This window comes from Limulus polyphemus, unplaced genomic scaffold (assembly GCF_000517525.1).
Source record: "Limulus polyphemus unplaced genomic scaffold, Limulus_polyphemus-2.1.2 Scaffold1236, whole genome shotgun sequence".
Lineage (NCBI taxonomy): Eukaryota > Metazoa > Arthropoda > Merostomata > Xiphosura > Limulidae > Limulus > Limulus polyphemus.
Genome location: NW_013666846.1, coordinates 34,238 through 54,266, shown reverse-complemented (window position 1 = coordinate 54,266; position 20,029 = coordinate 34,238). Strand labels below are relative to the sequence as shown.

Below are 20,029 nucleotides of genomic sequence, written 5' to 3'. Positions count from 1 at the left end.
TCCTTAAGCTTAAATATTGTTTATAGTTGACATCAAAAATTTTTAACCTTTTCTCAACTATTGATCTCTACAATGTAATCCATACTTGTAGCTGCACAGCTGAATAATTTTCTAATAAACTACACATGATCTTCTGTCAGTATAACATGAGAGTACTTCATAATCGTTTTGATTAGTTTGTTTGCCTGATAACATGAGATTCATAATATCACAACCACCATAATTATGTAGATGCATTTTCTTTTTTTTTATAACTTACGAAACAAATTATGTGCTAAACTATGTTAAATTGCAGCCTCTTCTTATGAATGAATAAGTTCATTTATACTGAAGCTTTTATCTTCATTGGTTTAGGTTAGTATCTTAAAATAATATGAATGAATTGCCATGTCTCGTTCACCAAAAGGGATGCTCTTATCAACTCAGTCTGTTTGGTGTTAACAATTTACGTAGTTTCACTCACGTGTACAGGTTTGAATGTTATATTAAAACTACTTTGAATATGCAAATCAGCAAGTCACAAGACACCACAGTCATTGTTTGGCATTCCATAGATAGTGTAATGCCACTGGAAATTGATTGCTTTGAGAAAGAGTATGTAATAGCCCATTCTGACATAAAATATTCATACACTGAGATAATAAAGATGTATTTAGATAGGGGATGTACAATTTCAAATATTAGGGTATTCCTTGCATTTAATGGCATTGGAAAAACAAAGGAATATGGATAAATGTGGGGCATCAGGACCATCAAGAAAGAGACTTGCAACTAATCATACCTCAGGCATTGTAAGCAAAGTGCATAATCTTGTAACTGATGAGAATCCACGAACACAGGTCAGTGAGTGGTTGCAAGTTTGAAACTGTTAAGAATAATGTAATAATGTAGGTTCATTGGAAGTTGTATGCCCCTAACATTTGTCTCATAAACAATGCATAAATAACATATTTTAACCCAGGTAGTCTGAAGAGTTTTGATATGAATTGTGATATTTCCTTTTTTTTTACTTTTTTTAAAAAACAAATTTAAGCTATTCCACTTACTTGAGTTTTCATTTTACAAATTTTTTTTTTTTAAGTTGTTCTCAAAATTTAAAGTAATTGTTTTGAGAGCATTGCTTTTGAAATATTCGTTCTAATTGTTTACTGAGTATTGGTGAGCTTGTATGGTACATTTTTGTTGATGGTGATATTTATTTTCATTTTAGAAGTTGTGTTTATAGAGAAGGTCATGAGTTCTGTTGTCTTGGAGATTGTCAGCTTAGTGCATTCTGTGATAATTCTATCATTATGAAGCAGAGAATGGCAACAGATTAGCAGCCAAAATGGTTGATATAATTAGTGTATAGTAATGAAATATTAATAATTATACGTAGTTGATCGTATAGATGTGACAACAATTAATATCTGGTTATCACATCCCACTGTACATATTTAATTATTTATATTACTTAATGAGTGAAATTGAAAAAGTTTTAGCTTATAGCTTATGGTTGAAAATTTATTACATTTAATAAATTAGTTTTTAAACAACCTATTTGGCAATAATTGGGAGTCTTTATAATAGGGATATCAAAAGTTAAGTAACAGAATATATTTTACAAATTTCAATAACTTATTCAGAATATCAATCTTTAAATTTAATTAAAGAAGAAATCTTAATGAAAAAATGATAATGTTGTTACCACATTTGTTAAAGGGAATTTATTTGAATAAAGTAGATTGTGTGAGTAGAGTAGCTGATATTCTGAGTGACTCAACTAAATTTTTGTAAGATCAATCTAGATTCTGCTACTACTAGTGAAGCAAAATTAGAGATATTGATTAACATTTTTAAGAAGGATAATATATCAAACCAAACACAATTTCAAAAAATGAGACCATTAGAAGTCATTCTGGGATTATATGAACTCCCTACAGTATTTTATGAAAGATATTCATTAATACCCATAACTTTAAATATTAGGATTTAGAATCATGCATTATTAGGTTATTTAGTTAATTTTTTGAAGGACTATACTTCATAATATACAGCCATGAATGAAATTTAAGGTTTGATAGTAAAGTTTATTATACTAGATTTTATGTTGGATCTTTATAACTAGTATTTCTGTGGAAGAAACAATAAACTTAAGTGCTGAGTTAATTTGCAACAATAATTTGAATAATAGTGTATTTTGAAATTGTGTTTCTGAAATTAATGAAATTTACTTCCATAGGATCTAATTTTTTGTTTTTGTTAATCTGCATGATCAGATAAATGCTGTAGCTCTTGGTTCTATATTGGCTCCTTTCTTGGCTAACTTTTTATTTGTTTCCATGAAAAACTAATTTGTAAAAATAGTTTCAGTCTTTTAAGCCACTGCTAAGAAAGATGTATAGATAACCTTAAGGTTCTTGATCACATTCATCAATTCCTAGAGTACATGAATAAGCTTAATAGTATTTGATTCACTGTAGAAAATCATCAAGATCAGAAACTTATTTTCTTAGTTTATATTGGTCCATGATTGCAGTGGTTATTACCTTGTATTTCAATTTTGAAAGCTGTGTACTAACATTATTCAAGAAAATCTAGATTTCTGATATGGTATCTTACCACCACTCACATAATAACTTCTTTTGTTCAGTCCTTCCCTCTACATGTACAAATGTTTTTGCTCAACACTAATCTTGACACTCCAATCTACCACATGTTCAAAATAGGTCTGCTGCAACTTTGCATGCAAATAAGCATGTGGCAACCCTCCACCAATAGGAGCGAGACTCACACTCCTGATGCAGGTTACTCCTATACTATTTAGCTGACCTTCACTTGTTATTTAGGCATATTCATGTTCAGACATTACACAATTTTGTTCGTATTTTTGTACTTTTTTTTTTGCTTTGTTTCTCAAAGTAGTAGTTTGTTTTTGAAGTTGTTAAGCATTTCACTTACATTAAAGTAAACTTAACTATTTTTATTCTTTATTTTTTGTGGAATTAACACAGTTGAACCATGAATTCTGAAATGCCACTGTCGTCACTACTACTACTTCGTCTGTTGTTTCTCAGGCTTCAGGTTCTACACTTTTGGCTGAGAAGGTTTTGACTGTAGTTTGATGGGAGCTTGAATACTACATGATACAGCCAGCTTCTTCTGACCATGGACACGATCTTTTTTTATGGAGGAGTCCTGTTTTGATTGGGATATTAATGTTGTTCTCCACACCCTTACCCATCCTCTCTTTGAATGCTTGGCCACCTGTTCCCTCTACCATTTATCCCTTTAAACCTATTTTATACTCCTCTTGACCTGTGGTTTTTGAAGGTTGGACATCTTCACAATCGATTTTTCATGTATTCTTCACCACCACACCTGTGTTTTCCTTTATCCGATTCATAGTTTCCTTGCTAAGACATCTGCAACTCGTAAGGGCAATTCTTCTTTTATACCATTTCCTTCTCTTTCCCATTCAAATCCAGGTAGACTTCCATTTCCTGTTCATATTCTCCATTGTTATGTTGCCCACATGGCTCATTCTCTGGAACTCATTTTTCAATGATACCTTTCTCTTGATTCCCATTGTCCCTTCCAGGTGTCATCTCACCAGATTCAACATCTTAACTTTCCCTTGGCAACTCATCTGCATCATCCTTTAGAGGAGATCATCCAGTCTGGCATGTGGACTACATCTAACACGATCATTTCTTACTACCTACATCATGTGGCCATTTCTTCCTCATCGAGATATCACTTTCCACATGTTGCCATTCTCCATGGGATGTTGCAACTCTGAATCTATAAGATTACTTTTCTCTCTCTCTTGCCCCTTATAGGTAGTAGATCATGTTCAGTGGCGAGTGGTGCCTGTCAAGGTATAATTATTGGTTTTCAGCTGCAAAATCTGCTTTGTACAGCCTATCACATAAGGAGTATATATATCACTGACTGGGGTATCTCTGGCCCACTACCTTCGATGTGTCGAGACCTGGAGGCTGATATAGCAAGGAGCTGGACCAATCAAACGGTTGGCTGGATGCCCCACCAGATCAAACTACTAAGGCTTGACCCATTAACTTATGGCTACCTCTCTCCAGGCTTATAATAAATGTACACTGTCGAGATAGGGTGTTTCATGAGACAGCTAGTAGGTTCACCTCATAATTATGCTCATACCAGACCATACTAACTTATGAACTGTCCTGAGTAAAGCAGAAGGGGATTGCTGCCCATCCCTGCCATTCCTTTGATTAAATCAGGAAAGTTCTTCTTTTCAAAATAAGGTTACCATAATTACCCATTGCACAGTCTCTGGTGTAGTGTTCCTCCAGACTCCCTGCCAAATTTTTTCCTCTCCTTCTGCAACTAGAATATGAGAAACTTTACCACTTACTAGCCTCTGTGGTGGCAGACTATGGAAGCTCAGTCCCATTCAGTAAAGAATAAGTTGGTGGTGTTCTGGCAGTGTAGACTAGGGTGCACCAAATACTCCAATGTTTAGCAACTACATTGTTCCTAGTCTTAAAATATTACATTAGCTAAAAACAGAAGTTCTGGGCTTTGTTTTTTCTAATTCTGGACTTATTATGGGGGTCCACCTCAGGTCTATTTGTATCACCATAGTCTTAGTACTGATTTATGAATTATACAGTCTTGACATCAGAATCATAATGATTGATTCTAACAACATCAATTTCCACTGTGGCCTGTCAATGATAAGGTGTTAGCTGGCAAACTCCAATGTAAGGAGGTACGGGAATGGTCTGAGGCAGACAGGCAAGAGAAGATGCACCAGGAAATGGCCTCTGCATCAAATAGTTTCAAGAGCATCACTGACAATGAAAACAGCTGTAAAAATGATGAATCCAGCATGAGTAAAAGTGAAAGTGCAGCTACAGTGCCATCAAACAATACTCTAAGGATTTATTGCTGCAGTGTTCATACTGGGACAACAGTCTTCCTTTCACATATTTTGCATAGACCTCAACTTGTTTCACTGGCTACATGCTTGAAAATGACTTCAGTTTAATAGGCTGTCTTCAAAGAAGCTCTGATAGAAAAGGCAAGCAGTGATCTTTCAAATTTTCAACATCATATGCAACAGCTGATAAATCACAGCATAGCAATATCTTGCATGGAACAGTGGTTTTTCCAAAGTTCACCACTCTGCACTGTGATTCAAAGCTATTGCCCTCACTATCTAACCAAAATGTAACTGAAGAACATCTTACCTCAGTGGTAGGAAATATACATGAAATGAGGCTTCTGGTGTTCCATCACACCAATTTGGTACAGATCAAATATTTGTTAATATCATTACTGAACTGACAGATAACTTGCTGGATTTATGGCACTGCACAAACTCTATTGTCAACTTTGCATTTCACACAACAGCATCCAACATTGGGCATGTCACTGCATCACATGTGACAATCCAGCAGCACCTTACCTGGCACTCTTGTGGTCAGGCTGCCAACATCATGTTGGAGAGGCTATCTTCTCTCTTGTGTTCAGTGACATATAAACTGAGGTTTCCAAATTACTGGAAACCACACTTTTCTCTTATTTTTGCAAGAACTTTGAACTGCTGCCACATAGTAGTTATCAGCCACTTTCATGATTCAACCCAACTACATTTAGTAGGGAGGTACACAGTATGATTGAAGACTTCAGAGCCAATGTTCTCAAAATTACCCCTCTGAATTCAAACTACAAAGGGATGCTTACCAGGAGTTTGTTGAGCTCTCTAGATGGATTAGGTGATGAACAGACAATTACATTCAAACAACCAGGTGCACTACACAAGGCTAGATATATGGCAGAGCTACTGTATTGTATTAAAATCTACTTGTTTGAGCAATAAATTCAATAACTGTCTCCTGGAACAATCACCACAAGACAACAGATCTCAAAGGCCAGGGATTTTGTGAACTTTGACACCTTATCTACAGCCCCTAGTGGATGACATACAGTTTTGCTGCTGATGCTCCCTGGCATGATCTGAAGCTGTACTATCATCTGTTGATGTATGAAGCTGTGAACCCATTGGTTTCAAGGAGTGCAATTCAAGTATTTCAGAGGCATCTTTGGTACCTAACTGCCGAGATGGTGCCTCTTGCACTCTTCAGCTAGAAGAACAACATACTCTTGCTAAAAGCCTTTTGGCAGTGAAGGCAGGTATAGAATTACTTGTACTAAAAAAGCACTTTGGAATGGGAATTGACAAGTCCAAGTTTCCAGATGCTATCACTCTGTCAACAACTATTGTGCCAGACTTCAGGTACACATTTCACATTCTACAGCTCAACCATTAGTTCCTAACTGAAAATGTTGAAGATTGGCAACAATTTCTTGCAAACCAAGCATCAGAAACCAACCTTCAAGCTCTAAACATCATCAACAATTGTGCTGAATGGGAGTTGAAACTCAGCTCAGATTTTTTGGTGTCGGCCAAGAGTGAAGAACATTATCAGAATGTGCTCCAAGTGGCTGAACAGGATCAAAAGCAGAAGCCAAACCTGTGTAGGCAATACAGCAAAACTGTTGTAATGCTTATCATTTCATCGAAATACTGCAGTAATGGTAATTTATGCAGACTAATACAAGTTTTATTTCATTAAAAAATGAGTTATAATGATTCATTTAGTTGCAGAAATGTTGTTGTAATTTATTTACTTGTTTAGAATAATATATTTCATACACGTTTCAGCCCTTTCAATTTTGGGTATTATTTCATATTATGCTCGTAATGTTCACGACTTGAAACATTCAGTTTCCTGGTGGATCACATAGACGGTGTCAAAACTTCCCCCAAAAATGTGCAGTTTTCTTTCTTTTGTAAGTGTGGAACTAGTTTAGAATAGGGACAGAACAAACCCAGGGACTTTTGAAAATAATGGGGGAAGATGGTGCACTATAGTGTAGATGATTTAGATCCACCAGAATGCAGTTCTCCCCTCCAGTTGAGACTCCTCATTTCACCATCACTCAGATGTCTGTTCCCAGAGAGTTGGTTTTAGATTCAAACTGAACCAGCCAGAGTAAGTCCTCATGCATGTGTTGGTAGGGAGCCCTCAATCTACCATAGACACGACATACTAGTTGATCAGACTACCACTGGCATTTCTCCGCCATCAAGCTGGCTTGGGAGTTCAGTATTGCAAAGAGCTGGATTGGCTTACAAGTACTTTGGTTGGCTAAGACACCCCAGCAATACCATTTGTGGGTTGTGACTTATAAGTTCTGGTAGTGTGTGGAGCTGAACAAGGAACCAGAAGTCCATTTGGTTTTGAATTTGAGTGAACCACCACATGGGCATTTCCCTGCCTACTGTCACTCAAATGCTGGGTTCCCTTATGGCTGGTGTTATTTGAGGGTTTATGCACATGTGCCTTGTCTAGACATTTTTCTTTCTGTCTTATAGGCTTGAGGTAACGAGGGTAGGAACTCTCCTACTACTGTGGGTTGGAATATCCAATGCTGCCTGGTTTTGGACTAGATTTGGCCCACTAAGTAAGGTCTGGTGCACTCTAGCCATTCTACATCATGGGACATATCCATTTAGTTTTCCCCAAAATTGCTCATATTTGGTTGGGAACTCTCCATCCTACCATCTCCTGGATGTTGGTTCCAGGGAGTTTGGTTTTGGTGTCAAGCTGGACCAACCAACATGTATGCAGTCTTGGATTTGCTAAAACTATTTCCTACCCAATTCCTGTGACACTTACTAACTCATTGAGCAAAAGAGTATACCTGGTACAGATGTGGTGTGGTCTTCCACATGTGTGTTCCTCCCTCAAGGGACGTCACACTCCTTGGACCCTCTTCAGATGCTTTCCAAATGTTACTTATCTAGGTAACTTTTGGACCTGTCCTTCCACATTTTCAAGGTGGAATTCTAGCTATTATGTGAGAGGAGGTAAGATACTGTATTAGAAATTAATATTTTCCTGCACTGAAAATATATTTCCGATAGATACTTACCTCCTCATATTTCCCACAATTTATGATACTCCCCACTTCCAGTGCTTCTTTTGTGCCTAATTTCAAAGTTAAGGTTAGGCTGAATAGTATAGAGGGAGTAACTTGCATCAGGAGAAAAAGTAAGTACCTATTGGAAATATATTTTCCATGTTGAACATATTAACTTTAATTTATTGAGCATATAAAATCTAAACTATTAATGAATTCCTGTATAAAGAATTTCTTATCAAGAAATTATTATGCAAGATTCTTTTTTTCTATTTGTTTGATAAATAGAAAAATCTGTAACTAATTGAACAAACTATCAATGTATGAGCTGAGTTGAGTATTAGGTGACAATCTCAGAAGTTATGCCAACAGCAGCTGTCCCCTGGTGGAGACCGTCTGCCTCACAGGACATAGAAAAGAGTTCTTTTATCAATGTTACCAGTGGACTTCTGGCATGTTTTTAAAGCATGATGTTGTTTGGAGCATCTATCAGTACAGTGTTTAAGAATTTGTACTAATATATAATCCAAAAATCAGTATATATATATATGACTGTTCATGTTTTTTGGTTTTTTTTCTGTATTTGACTTTTTCATTTATGAGAGATAAAGCAAATGTGACATAAAGTTATCATGGCTAACCCTTTAAGCACAAGTGGACATAATTACCATCTGCTCAACTAGGGAAGGACATTTATGCAACAAAAATACAGTAACTCTGTGTGTACCTCACCACATCTTGTAAGATTTTGCACACAAAGAATGACATTATTTTAATTACATTTTTCTAATAAAAACGTTATTTATCTATAGTAGTTATTTGCACTCAAACTGTTAAAATAGATGATGATTTTCGTTTTAGGTATAAACATACTTTTCATCTTATAGTTTTTATATTTCGTTTGCATAACCTCAAGAACCTCCTAAATGAATATCAAAAGTTTTTGTTAAGGTAAATGCTTATATTTCATTTTCTCTACCATATCACTAACTCTAGCTGTTATCATGGATGCAATGAAATGTTTAAAATTATGAAATAGGGAAAAAAAATACATACCTTTTAATTTTTTGTAGAATGTCTTTAAAGATGTTGTTTTGCTTATATTTGTAATTTTGGGTGTTTTCCTTTCCACATATAGTTAATTCTTAATGTTTTATTTCTCTTTCTTGTCTGTTACCAGTTATTATTCCTCTTGACATAACTCAACAATGCTCTTGAAGCATATTACAGTGTCTCTGACAGATATGCGCAACCCTTCAGCAAAATTTCTGTTTACCCTGTAATATCCTAAGTCTTGAGAACTGATGCAAATAATAATGTATATTTAAAAAATGTTTATATCTTTCAATTATGCATTTTAAAACATAACAATTACATAGTTAACTAAAATATAATAGTAAGGCCTAAATACAATTTAAACTATCTCACCATAAGTGCTATAGTCGATCAAGCAGCCAACAATACTACAGTCAGTTACATGTACTCCGTGATGACAAGTGTATGCCAATTTAATAATCATTGTTAGATTATCGTGTAAAATGAGCTATTTCTAATGACTATACACATGTATGTAACATCTACATGGAGGCTAAAAGCTCAAACAAATGTGTTGAAAGTGGGTATGGCTCCTGTCAGGGGTTGAAAATGTTTATTACTTGTTTCAACTGCATTCATCAGAGAACTTTGAAATGTATGAATAAGCATCTTTTAGTTTAGACATACACCTACTCAACTGTATTATTGAAGATATAGAGTGCTAAAGTAGAGAATTTTCATAGCTCATTGGTCACGTGACAATATATCTGAAGTTGTAAGTAGTTTTTTAAAGGTTTCTTTTGAAATAAAGGTCTTAAACTTAGATAACATATAACTTCAAATAATAACATACATTATAATGTTAATTTCATTCACATACATTAATATTAAAGGTGTTTAATTAAATTTTGAATGTAACACAGTGACTGGTGCAGAAAAGGGTTTAAAGGGATACCCATTGAGAAAGGTTTAAATGCAAAACTATATAAGATGTGCTATCTTGTAGCCTCTTTGGAATATTATGTGTGATGATAATATTTTTCCTTATTAAAGCCAGAATATGCTGAGGTGCACCTGAAGACTCCTTCTGATGAGGAACATGTTGATACCAATAATGTCCTTTACTGCCCACATGACATGCTACCCCACCTTGAAGAAGATCATGCACCTGCCTTGTTTGGTGAGTAGATATGATACATTAATATTTTAAAAACCAGTTTATACTGAGAGATATAATACAATGCTCATTCTATCAGCTTGAATCAAAAGAATATTTGAAAGAGCTAAATCTGATGATGTATGACATAAACACAATGTTCAATTTCACCTGTGTCTTGAAATAAATAAAAACACTGAATAGTTTTTGAAAAGTTAGGCTTTCATCTTTGGATAAATTTTTGTGATCATTTTCACAACAAAAAGAAACTTCTTGAAATTATTGAACTTAAGTAGCTGTTAACATATTTAAGCTAAAGAGTTGTACCAGAGTTCATTATATTGATGTGTTACATAACTTTTTATTTTCAAGATGACTTGATAACAGAAGATGGGTCACTTAATACTTATCTTCTGGATGATGTAGCACCAGAGAACAGGTGTTTCAAAGCATCATTTAAATACTCTCCAGCAACTACAAAACATAAAACTTCTGCTACATTGTTTAATTGGATTTCAAAGGTAAGATTAAGTCACATTATGCCATTTGTAAAAAATCAAACAAATGAAAATGTTCTTTGAATGTATGATTAAAAATTTATTGTTTTGTGAATGTGCTAAAATATGATATGAGGCTTTGAAAGAAAAAGTAATATTAAAATTACAGAAACATTTGAATACCCTACATCTCATTGATCATGAGAAAAACTTGGTTGTTTGAGAAATAGTCCAGCAACTTTCATACTTTGACCTTTAATCATTTTAGAATATTCAACATTGTCTAAAGTGTCAACCTGCCAAAATTGTTTGAGATTGACTCAATAGGCTGGAAGTAATTAACCAACAGGCTTTACAAAATAGAAATAGGGTTAAGTTCAATTTGGACCCCATAGGTCATAGTGTTTACATACAAATTTTGGTTGACATTGCCCAATAAGTTTGGAGGAGTTAGGAGCTGGTTTGTCTTTATATATAGATAGATAGACAGATAGGTGATACCATGTGGGAAAAAATGTTTTAAGGAATTATGTGCACCATTGGTAAAACAAGAATATATTCCAAGTTTTGTATATTAATTCTAAATTTTCAATAATGTATATCGGTAAACAAATATCAAAGAGTTCCCTTATCCATTTTATAGGAGTAAGTCATGATAAATTAATTAAATTTTTCTCACCAGTTGCCTTGAAAATACTAAAAAACCTGTGGAACTCATTAACATATAGAAATATACAGAAAAAGAAAAACAGGAATTATATCTAAACAGCAACAGAAGTAAAATATTAAAGGGAGAAATCATTAAAGATACATTGATTTAATGAAGAAACTTTTCTCCACACTCACATACAAGGAAAGATTATTGAGCAAACACTGAAGAATGCATTTAAATAATACAGTTTCTATGTTTTTAAGAACGTATAAATTCTGAAAACTCCATTAATTTTCCAGAGTTAGGCAGCTTCATATTCATATATTATCTTAACAAACCAATAAATAAAAAAATTATCACTTCAGGCATAAATTTTGCACTTGATTATACTTACTCTTTATTGTTAAAAAGTAAGTTATTCATACATACCAGTGCTTCCTGTATGTTGCAGGGACAGTCATAAAAACATAGTAGTTTGACTTAAAATGATCAGAAAGCTTGTGCTTTAAACCTAATTACTTTAAAGAAATTATTTTCCACAAAAAGAGTTTGATGTGATGGTTCAACAACAGCAACCATATATTTATTTCATATGTAAAGTACAGTGGAGGTATAATTTGTCATTCTTGTCTTAGGCCTAACATTAGTTAAGCCTTTATTAAGTATGGCCTATATTTGATGAAGAAATAAATTAACACTGTATAACTTGTGAATGTTTTTTGCTTTAGCTTAGTTAGGGCTAAACTTTATCATACCTAATACTATCAGTAAATATATTTATAATGTTATTTTATGACCTTGCATTAGTACTTTTTAAAATGGTTGATGAGCTTTTAACATGCTATTGTACATACGTCTACTAAAGTATATTTATATCTGCCTTTTGTTTACATCCATTGAAATGAAGTGCTTGCAGATGTGCATTTAGATAGTAAGATACAAGTGCATTTTCAGGACAGACAAAAACTGAGTATTATTATAGTAGATATTAATTTTACAATAACTAATTGTTACCATTGTGTGTTATAAAATGTTTTTTATGTCTTACATTCCTGATATTAAAAATTAAAGAAATGAGATAAACCAGAAAACAAGAAACTTGATAACCCAGTGCTTTCAGAAGGTCTAATTTCACATGAATAAAATGCCCATGAACTCCAGAGAATCTTACAAGTTTTTTTATTTCATAAACATTTTGGCTTTATGCCTTCATCAGGATCATACAGTTTGTGCTCAGTCATATGTCTACTGTGTTTCAGTCAGTAAATTAAAAAAATGTAAAACCTTCAGAAGGACTACTTGAGATTTCTTGTACAGTAATATTCAACTGTCTAAATCTGGCTGATTTAAAAATCAACTGAAATTCGATATAAGAACCTCTATGAAAGCTTATAAAAGAACACTATCTCTAAACTTATGAAATTTCAGTTAGTAATAACATTAAAAATTTCAATTTATTATTTGAAGAATATGTTTATAAAATTACTTGTAAGTTTTCAAAGTTTGATTAACTACTTCTCTATTTGAATGTAGGAAGACTCTGACTTGAAAAGCACATCCAGAAAGAAAGAAGGAAAGAAATACAATATTGGAGGAATAAAAACCCTAATAACACCATTTGAACGGGTAGGTTTACATGATTTAGGTGAACTAGTCAGTGATTTTGTAAGATTTATAGGAACTAAAGTCTAACCAAGTGAAATTTAAAAATCTGACATATTTGTATTGGTAGGTCAGTCAGTTTTCAATATATATATATATTTACATGTATATATATAATGTAAAGTGAACTGGACTGTACATTGAACTTGAAGTAGTATTTATGTTGTTATGTACACAAAACCCTCAAGTCTTCTTGGGGTATGATCAGTTTGTCTCTATATCTGGTTTTGTTTACTAGCTACTTTATTGATATTTTGTAATTAATTTAACTAAGTTGCCTTTATTCATCAAAATACTAGCTGAATGCCCATCATATGATTGTAAATCCATTTTTTTTTTTGCTTCATAGGATTTGTTCTAATTAAATATTTTGTAAAAATGAATTACATTATAAGAATATATAAAAATATATTTGTCCTTTATCTAGTATTTCATAAAAAACATTTTTTTATGTTTATTTTGTCATCACCTGTATATATTGGGGATATTTTATACTTGTATAAGATTACATATAATTAAAAACATAATATTAATGTTGCAAAAACACAAACATTAGCAGGAAGACCTCTCTAACATATTGAAACAATGACAAATTGAAAAGTTAACCTCAAATGCAAAACAAGCTTACTGATGCTTGTCATATTATATTTGTATGTGTGTGGATCCTAATCATAAACTTATGTATATTCATGTAAAAACGTACCATCAGTTTGTAAAATAAAAGAATGCTGCTCAGTTATACATGGATATTTTTCTTTTATAATATTATTAAAGAATAGGTTACAACTCTATGTCACATATTAAATTCCCAATTTTACCTGTGGTGAAAAGAAAACAAATCTATAATATCATCCTAAACTTTAAGGCCCAAAATTACCATTAGCATCAATTTTAATCAATTGTGTAGAATGCATAAATTGAAGAAGAAATTAGGCTTTTTAGCCTAGCAAAGGCTGTCTGACTAAAACATGGCATGGTCTAATTAGCAACATTTTATAGCTTACAGAAAATGTGTTTTGTTTTTACTTAAAAAGGGGCAAAATATCAAAATTTGAGACACTTTTATCATCCACTGTTGTTAGTAAAAAAATCTTAGCAAAGATGCTGATCCGGTATTTTATACTTTGATACAGTCCATTTTTCTTTGCCCCACTTGAAAGTTGATTTGAATTATCTTACAATGTTATTGATTTATTGGATTATTTAAACATCACATTTTAGTATTTCAATAAAAGCAGCATTTTGTATGTATATTTGTCATCATCTGCTGGTGGTCCTTGATTAAAATTTGAACTTTTATATCTTTTAATGTTATGTTCAAATCTACTTCTTGATAAAGCTGTATAGAGTTGACCATGTGAAGAAATAACTCTGGAAGAAATATTCCTACATGGTCAAATATCTGAACCTGCAATTTATTAATTGTAATGGCAAAAAATAAGAGGGTCAAGAGCAGACCCATAAAAGTATAATGGTTCATAAAAATGTGTATTAACATTTGTAAAAAGAACTTACAAAAAGTGAAAAACACCAAGATAACACTGTGGCACCATCTGTTGGTTAATAGATATTTTTTAAGTTTCATTTCACACAGACAGATACTTTTGTATACATATATATATATATATATGATAATGTTTATTGCTTGATAATAAAACTTTTCTGTCCACAAGTTTGGAAATCATTTAAAAAAATTTGTGTGGGTTGTTAGTTATTATTGTTTGGAAAGTTTCACAGTCATGACCAGTTACTTGTATTTGTTATGAACAGTCAGTTTTTTCTAATTTTCATTTAGTTATATTGGCGTTTTTTAAAGATATTCATCTGTGTCTATCTCTAGACTAAATTTTACAGTGATCACACAATGGACCCTTAGTTGGGCTGGATGATGAAAGATAAAAGACATCTAAAAAATGCCATTTATACATGCAGTATAACACTGACTTTTACAGCAATTCATTTGACAGTTTGATCAATTCATTCAGTCAAACTTCAGACAAATGTGTCATTACAAAGTCTGAATAACATTACTTGGAATACACAAAGATCTTCCCAGGTAATAAGCACTCATAGAAATCTGCTTTCATTTTCAAACTCGTCTTTCAACATTTCCAACTTCATGATCTTGTGGATTGAAACAGTATGAGTCCTCTAAAATATTCAAACATTTACCTCTATGAATGAGTGGAAATGTGTCAATGCACATTGCTGTATTCACCCTCCAAAGTCTACTAACCCCTTAACATTCTTTCTGTAAAAGGCGTTTTTATTGTTGTGTAGTAGAACAAGTTATATATAGCATTCAATTGTATTACCAAGAATATGCAGTCAGTTCACAAACTTGAGGAAGTAAAACATGAGGAAATTTACATGAGAACTAAGGAGACAGAGTGAGGATTCACAGAACAAAAGCATTTATTGATAGTCCATTGAATGGCAAATACAAAGAAGTTCAGAAAGGTTCACTCTTAGTTAAAACATTGAATAAATTACTTCTTTATAGCAAATCAGGAGGGCATAGCAATTGGAGATAAGAATAGTTGACTGTTTGGCCGAATGCTACAGCTGATATAGTATGTTTATATATAGTTTAAAGTTGGTTTTCTTTCTAAACTGTTTCTAAGATTCTGTATCTCATGCATACCTCATACATTTTTACTGTTTCTTCTTTCTCTTCTAACTTATGCTGTACTTGTGTGAGATTTAGTTATTAATCTATGATGTGTGGGATTGTTAGGAGGTTTAGTTGCTGCTGGCTTTTTTTATTCTGCTCTGAAACTTTACTCTAAGTTACAACTTTTAAAGCTCAATGCTGTAGACAGTGCCTCTGTCAGGATATGAATGTTTCTCACTTCTGAATGGTGCTGAAGGGGCCAACTTGGCAGATTTTCTTTGAAATTTATCTATCAAGGTATCTCATTGGTCTGACTCATTCATACCTGAGTAGATTTTGTTGTATAAATTGCATAGCTTCTCTGTTTAAGCCATTAAGAGAATCACAATAGGGTAGAACTTGCATGGGAGACATTTGATAATTTGCCTCTGTTCTCCATCTTGTACACTTTGAGATATTCTAATTTGTAATAATTTATACACCCTGGAAGATGTTATAAGCAGGTAGTTTAATGGTACTAGGTACCAAAACACTTACTGGAAGTAGCGTTTGTTAACTGACTCATAATGATAATGATGTTAAAAGCTTTACTTTTCTATGATAGTAATTGCCATTGAGCCATAACTTATAGCTTTGTTGCTGTAAGTGTATCTCTTCAGCTACTGAATGGTAAATGTAATTGTTATCATTTCTCCTCATCTTTATATGATGGTACATATGCTACAGGAAGTGCATATTGGTAATCTATTTGAGTGTTCTTTTACTAGAAGTTTAGTAAAGATGGGAAATGTTCTAGTGGATGTGATATTGTCTTATTAGTGAGTTGCTGTTTAAATTGAATTACCTTGTGTTATGTTAAATGTTTGAAACATTTTAATAGATTGGTTACTAACTAATTAATAAAATGTTATTTAAATATTTTCACATGTTTTTTCTGTAATGGTGAGTAATGTTTTAATGGAAGGTTTTTAAACTAATTAATTAACTTCAGTTTAAATCTTCTTACGAAGTGACACAGCACAAATAACCATTGTGTAGCTTTAAACTTAACAACAAACAAATCCCACAAGATATTCCTGTAAAGGTAGGAAATGTTCAGTGGATAAACTACTGAGTGGTTTATGAGCTGATATATAAATGTACCTACCAAGTATTTTTGTGAAAGTTTTTAATTGTGGTAGGTGGTAAATGTAAATAGGAATGATAAAACTGATCATAAAATGACCAAAGAGAAAGGCTAAACTAAGTGAAAGTTATCAGTGTGTATATATATATATGTGTGTGTATTTATATAAGATATATATATATATATATGTCTGTTTTTTTCAGTACCTGATGGTAAAGAACATTTCTTCAACCAAAGAAACTTCACCAACAGAAATAAATAATGAGGAAAGAGTAAAGAGGGTTGGTTTCTTTATCTATAACATCCTAAGGATACAAGTTACTTAAAATGAATGTAGTTTTTTTCTTTATTTCATTGAAAATTTGTATAAATTTGAAATGTATTTTCTCTCCTCCAATCAGAATCAGGGATAAACCAACCAATCATAACACGCTCTCCACAATCCACTAGAATACTATAAATACTGACTACACCATACACACACTGACCTTAAGGTGAAAAGCGGAAGACTTTCGAAATGTTGTCCTCTATACTTGTGTTTCTACAACAGGCAGTTGCCATCCATTCAACAAAGTTTTATCATGGATACTATGTCTAAACAATCTATCAAAGTTTTAAGTTCTTAATTTTATAAGGCAATATTTTAAAAAATCCTGAATTTCTCTTAGTGTGACACATGACATATTTTTTGTACACATCTCCTCTTCTCTATTTTATCCACCACTCCTTTAATATGTACAAAATTAAACTTAAAGTAATCTCAATGAGTCGTCATTGCCCAGACAAACCATAATTTTTATAGCCTTCAATCTTCTTTGGTTACAGTGCCATCAAATAGAAATTCAGACCCCTTTTGACACACCCACCTGTGACATCCTCTTTTTCAGGATTTGTTAATAGTTCTCTCTTACATTTAATGCCATATTACTTATGATCAATAGAAAGCCAAAGTTTTCATCTATCAAATGATGTATCATAATGCATTGTTTTTTGTATAGAGAATTGTCAATTTCACTATTAATACATGCTTTGTTCCACGGAAAAGATAACCACTAGTTTGAATGAATTTGTAACGGCTTTCGTCGCATGATTAGAAAGCCAGAAAAATTGTGGGAAGTTGTTTTATTTTTACATGTTATTATTTTATGTTCTTTGATGCATTATTTAATTAAATAAAAATCATTTAGTGCAATACTACCATTAGTATGTAAAAAAAAGTAAGGAGTTAAGTGTCATTGACAGTCAATAGCAAAAAAAAAAGAATGCCCAGATAAGTACTTTATTTCTTGTTTTTCATGTTTATTCTTTATTTATTGTTATAAAATTAACTAAAATGTAAAAATACAGATCTCTTTAGGTTAGTTAAGGTTAGATTAGGTAAAATAAGAAATAATATAATAAAAACTTATCACAAGGCACATATATGAGCAGTTCGGAGTAGCTCTTGGGTAATGTAATTTGTTAGCATAATGTGAGTCATACATTCCCCAAGTGATTTGCAACTTATAATGGCATGAATAGTAGTAAGACATGGTTCAAAGGGCAATAAAACAATAACATTTATGTATAAATAGCTTTATACTGTCACAAGTTTAAAGCTACTTTGGATAAACGAATGTAGTTTAATGTTACAATATAAGGTCATTCTAGAAAGAAAAAAAAGGGTAATTTAAATCTATTTTGATATTTTTATTTATTTTTTGTGATTATGAGATTAGTCAAATTGACCAACCTTATATAGAGTTATGGTAGAGAAAATAACAGATAAAATATAAAGTATTACTGAAAAAAAACGTTTGAAATGTATTTTAAGATGTTTTAGGTATTTTCCAAATGAAATTTGAGATTTTTTAATGAAGAAAAGTATTTTTAATTTTAACATGAAAATCACTTTGCACTGAGACTAGTCAGAAAAATGACTAGATATATTCATGGACAAATATTTTTTTTAGGCTATTAAAAAAAATACTTCTGTACAACAATCTGATATTTTGTATATTAGAGAGTTGTAATGTTTACTGAAAGTCTGCCAAATTTTCTGGTTACATGCACTGTATCAAAACTATAATGTCTTTAAGCAAATACAAAGTTAATTTGACTGGGCCTGTGCAGAAAGAATTAAAGAGTTTAGAAATTAAAATGAAAGTCAGAGTAGCTGGACCCTTTTTTTTTTCAAATAAAGAAATTAAAAACTAAAAAACAAAATCAGATCACTTCTATTACTTGTATCTATTGTATTCAGAGAATAGAGATTGACAAGCCTTATTGGTCAGAAGTTCTTTATTTTTCTTGACCATCTTACAATGTGAGGCAGAAAACAGAAACATATTAAAGATACAAAATCTACTGTAAAGCATCCATCCGTACAAACAAACACGGTTGATTGATTATCCTGAAAACAGATGTGTGAGCAACATTTTGTTTTTAGTATCACCACAATGTGGTTTTCATATAAGTAAGAACTAAGAATCAACTGCGGAATGTGGAAGTTAATTATATCGTAAATTAAGTCATAAAGTTCAAAAAGTGAAAATTGATCATGTAGAGTGAAACTTAGCCTGTAAGAATTGTATCAGTCAGATAATAGCACTATGTAGGGTTGTTCATCAAAATGGTATTTTAAATAGGTCGTCAGAACTGTACAATACTGTACAGTTTTTCTTTTTTATAGCATTGTCTATGTAATGACTGAGTCACAAGTTCTGGGAATGTCTGTAAATATTTGTAATTTTTGTTCTTTTTTATGCTGCTTTATTAATAACTGAAAAACAAAATAATAGTGTCAACCAATTTCACTGAGGTAACAGTTTCAAATGGAGTATCGGCATTTATTAGTATTATTAATAACTAGTAGTAATAAAAAAGTCATAATTCTAGTGTAAACAATGTTATAATTACTCCCTTGAAGTTAGCTTTCTTACAGAAGTTTTATGTTTTTTTAAAAAGCTTAAGTACAGGGTAAAACAGGAATTACTAGACAATAATAGCTAAATAATAATTATTACATTTGGAACCTCATTGTATTTAGAACTTGGTTATATATATACAACTTCCTATATAGCTATTGAAACATTGCATTAAAAACAAGCAAAGAAAAAAAATTTTAAAAGAAGTAATTGCAGGGATGGCTAATATCAATCTTTAAAAAACAATGCAAACAAGATAGTAGGGGTGGCATTTGCACAACCCATACATAATAGCATGGGAAGAATTAACATATAACAATATATGTAACTATTCAATTACAATTGAGTTTAAGTTATCCTGTTTTTTTTTTGTCTGTTAACATTCTACTACACTGTGTGCTTGTGCTATTATGTAGGGATGATGG

At 32.2% G+C, this 20,029-nt stretch overlaps 1 protein-coding gene across 1 annotated transcript in view; it reads left to right on the top strand.

Annotated features, from left to right (window-relative positions):
• LOC106462739 (exosome component 10-like) overlaps positions 1-20,029 on the top strand; it is a 166,037-nt gene that overhangs the window by 132,209 nt on the left and 13,799 nt on the right. The window contains 4 exon segments of the mRNA XM_013922687.2: positions 10,045-10,171; positions 10,520-10,668; positions 12,830-12,922; positions 16,902-16,979. Coding sequence (XP_013778141.1) covers positions 10,045-10,171; positions 10,520-10,668; positions 12,830-12,922; positions 16,902-16,979 — 447 coding nt within the window.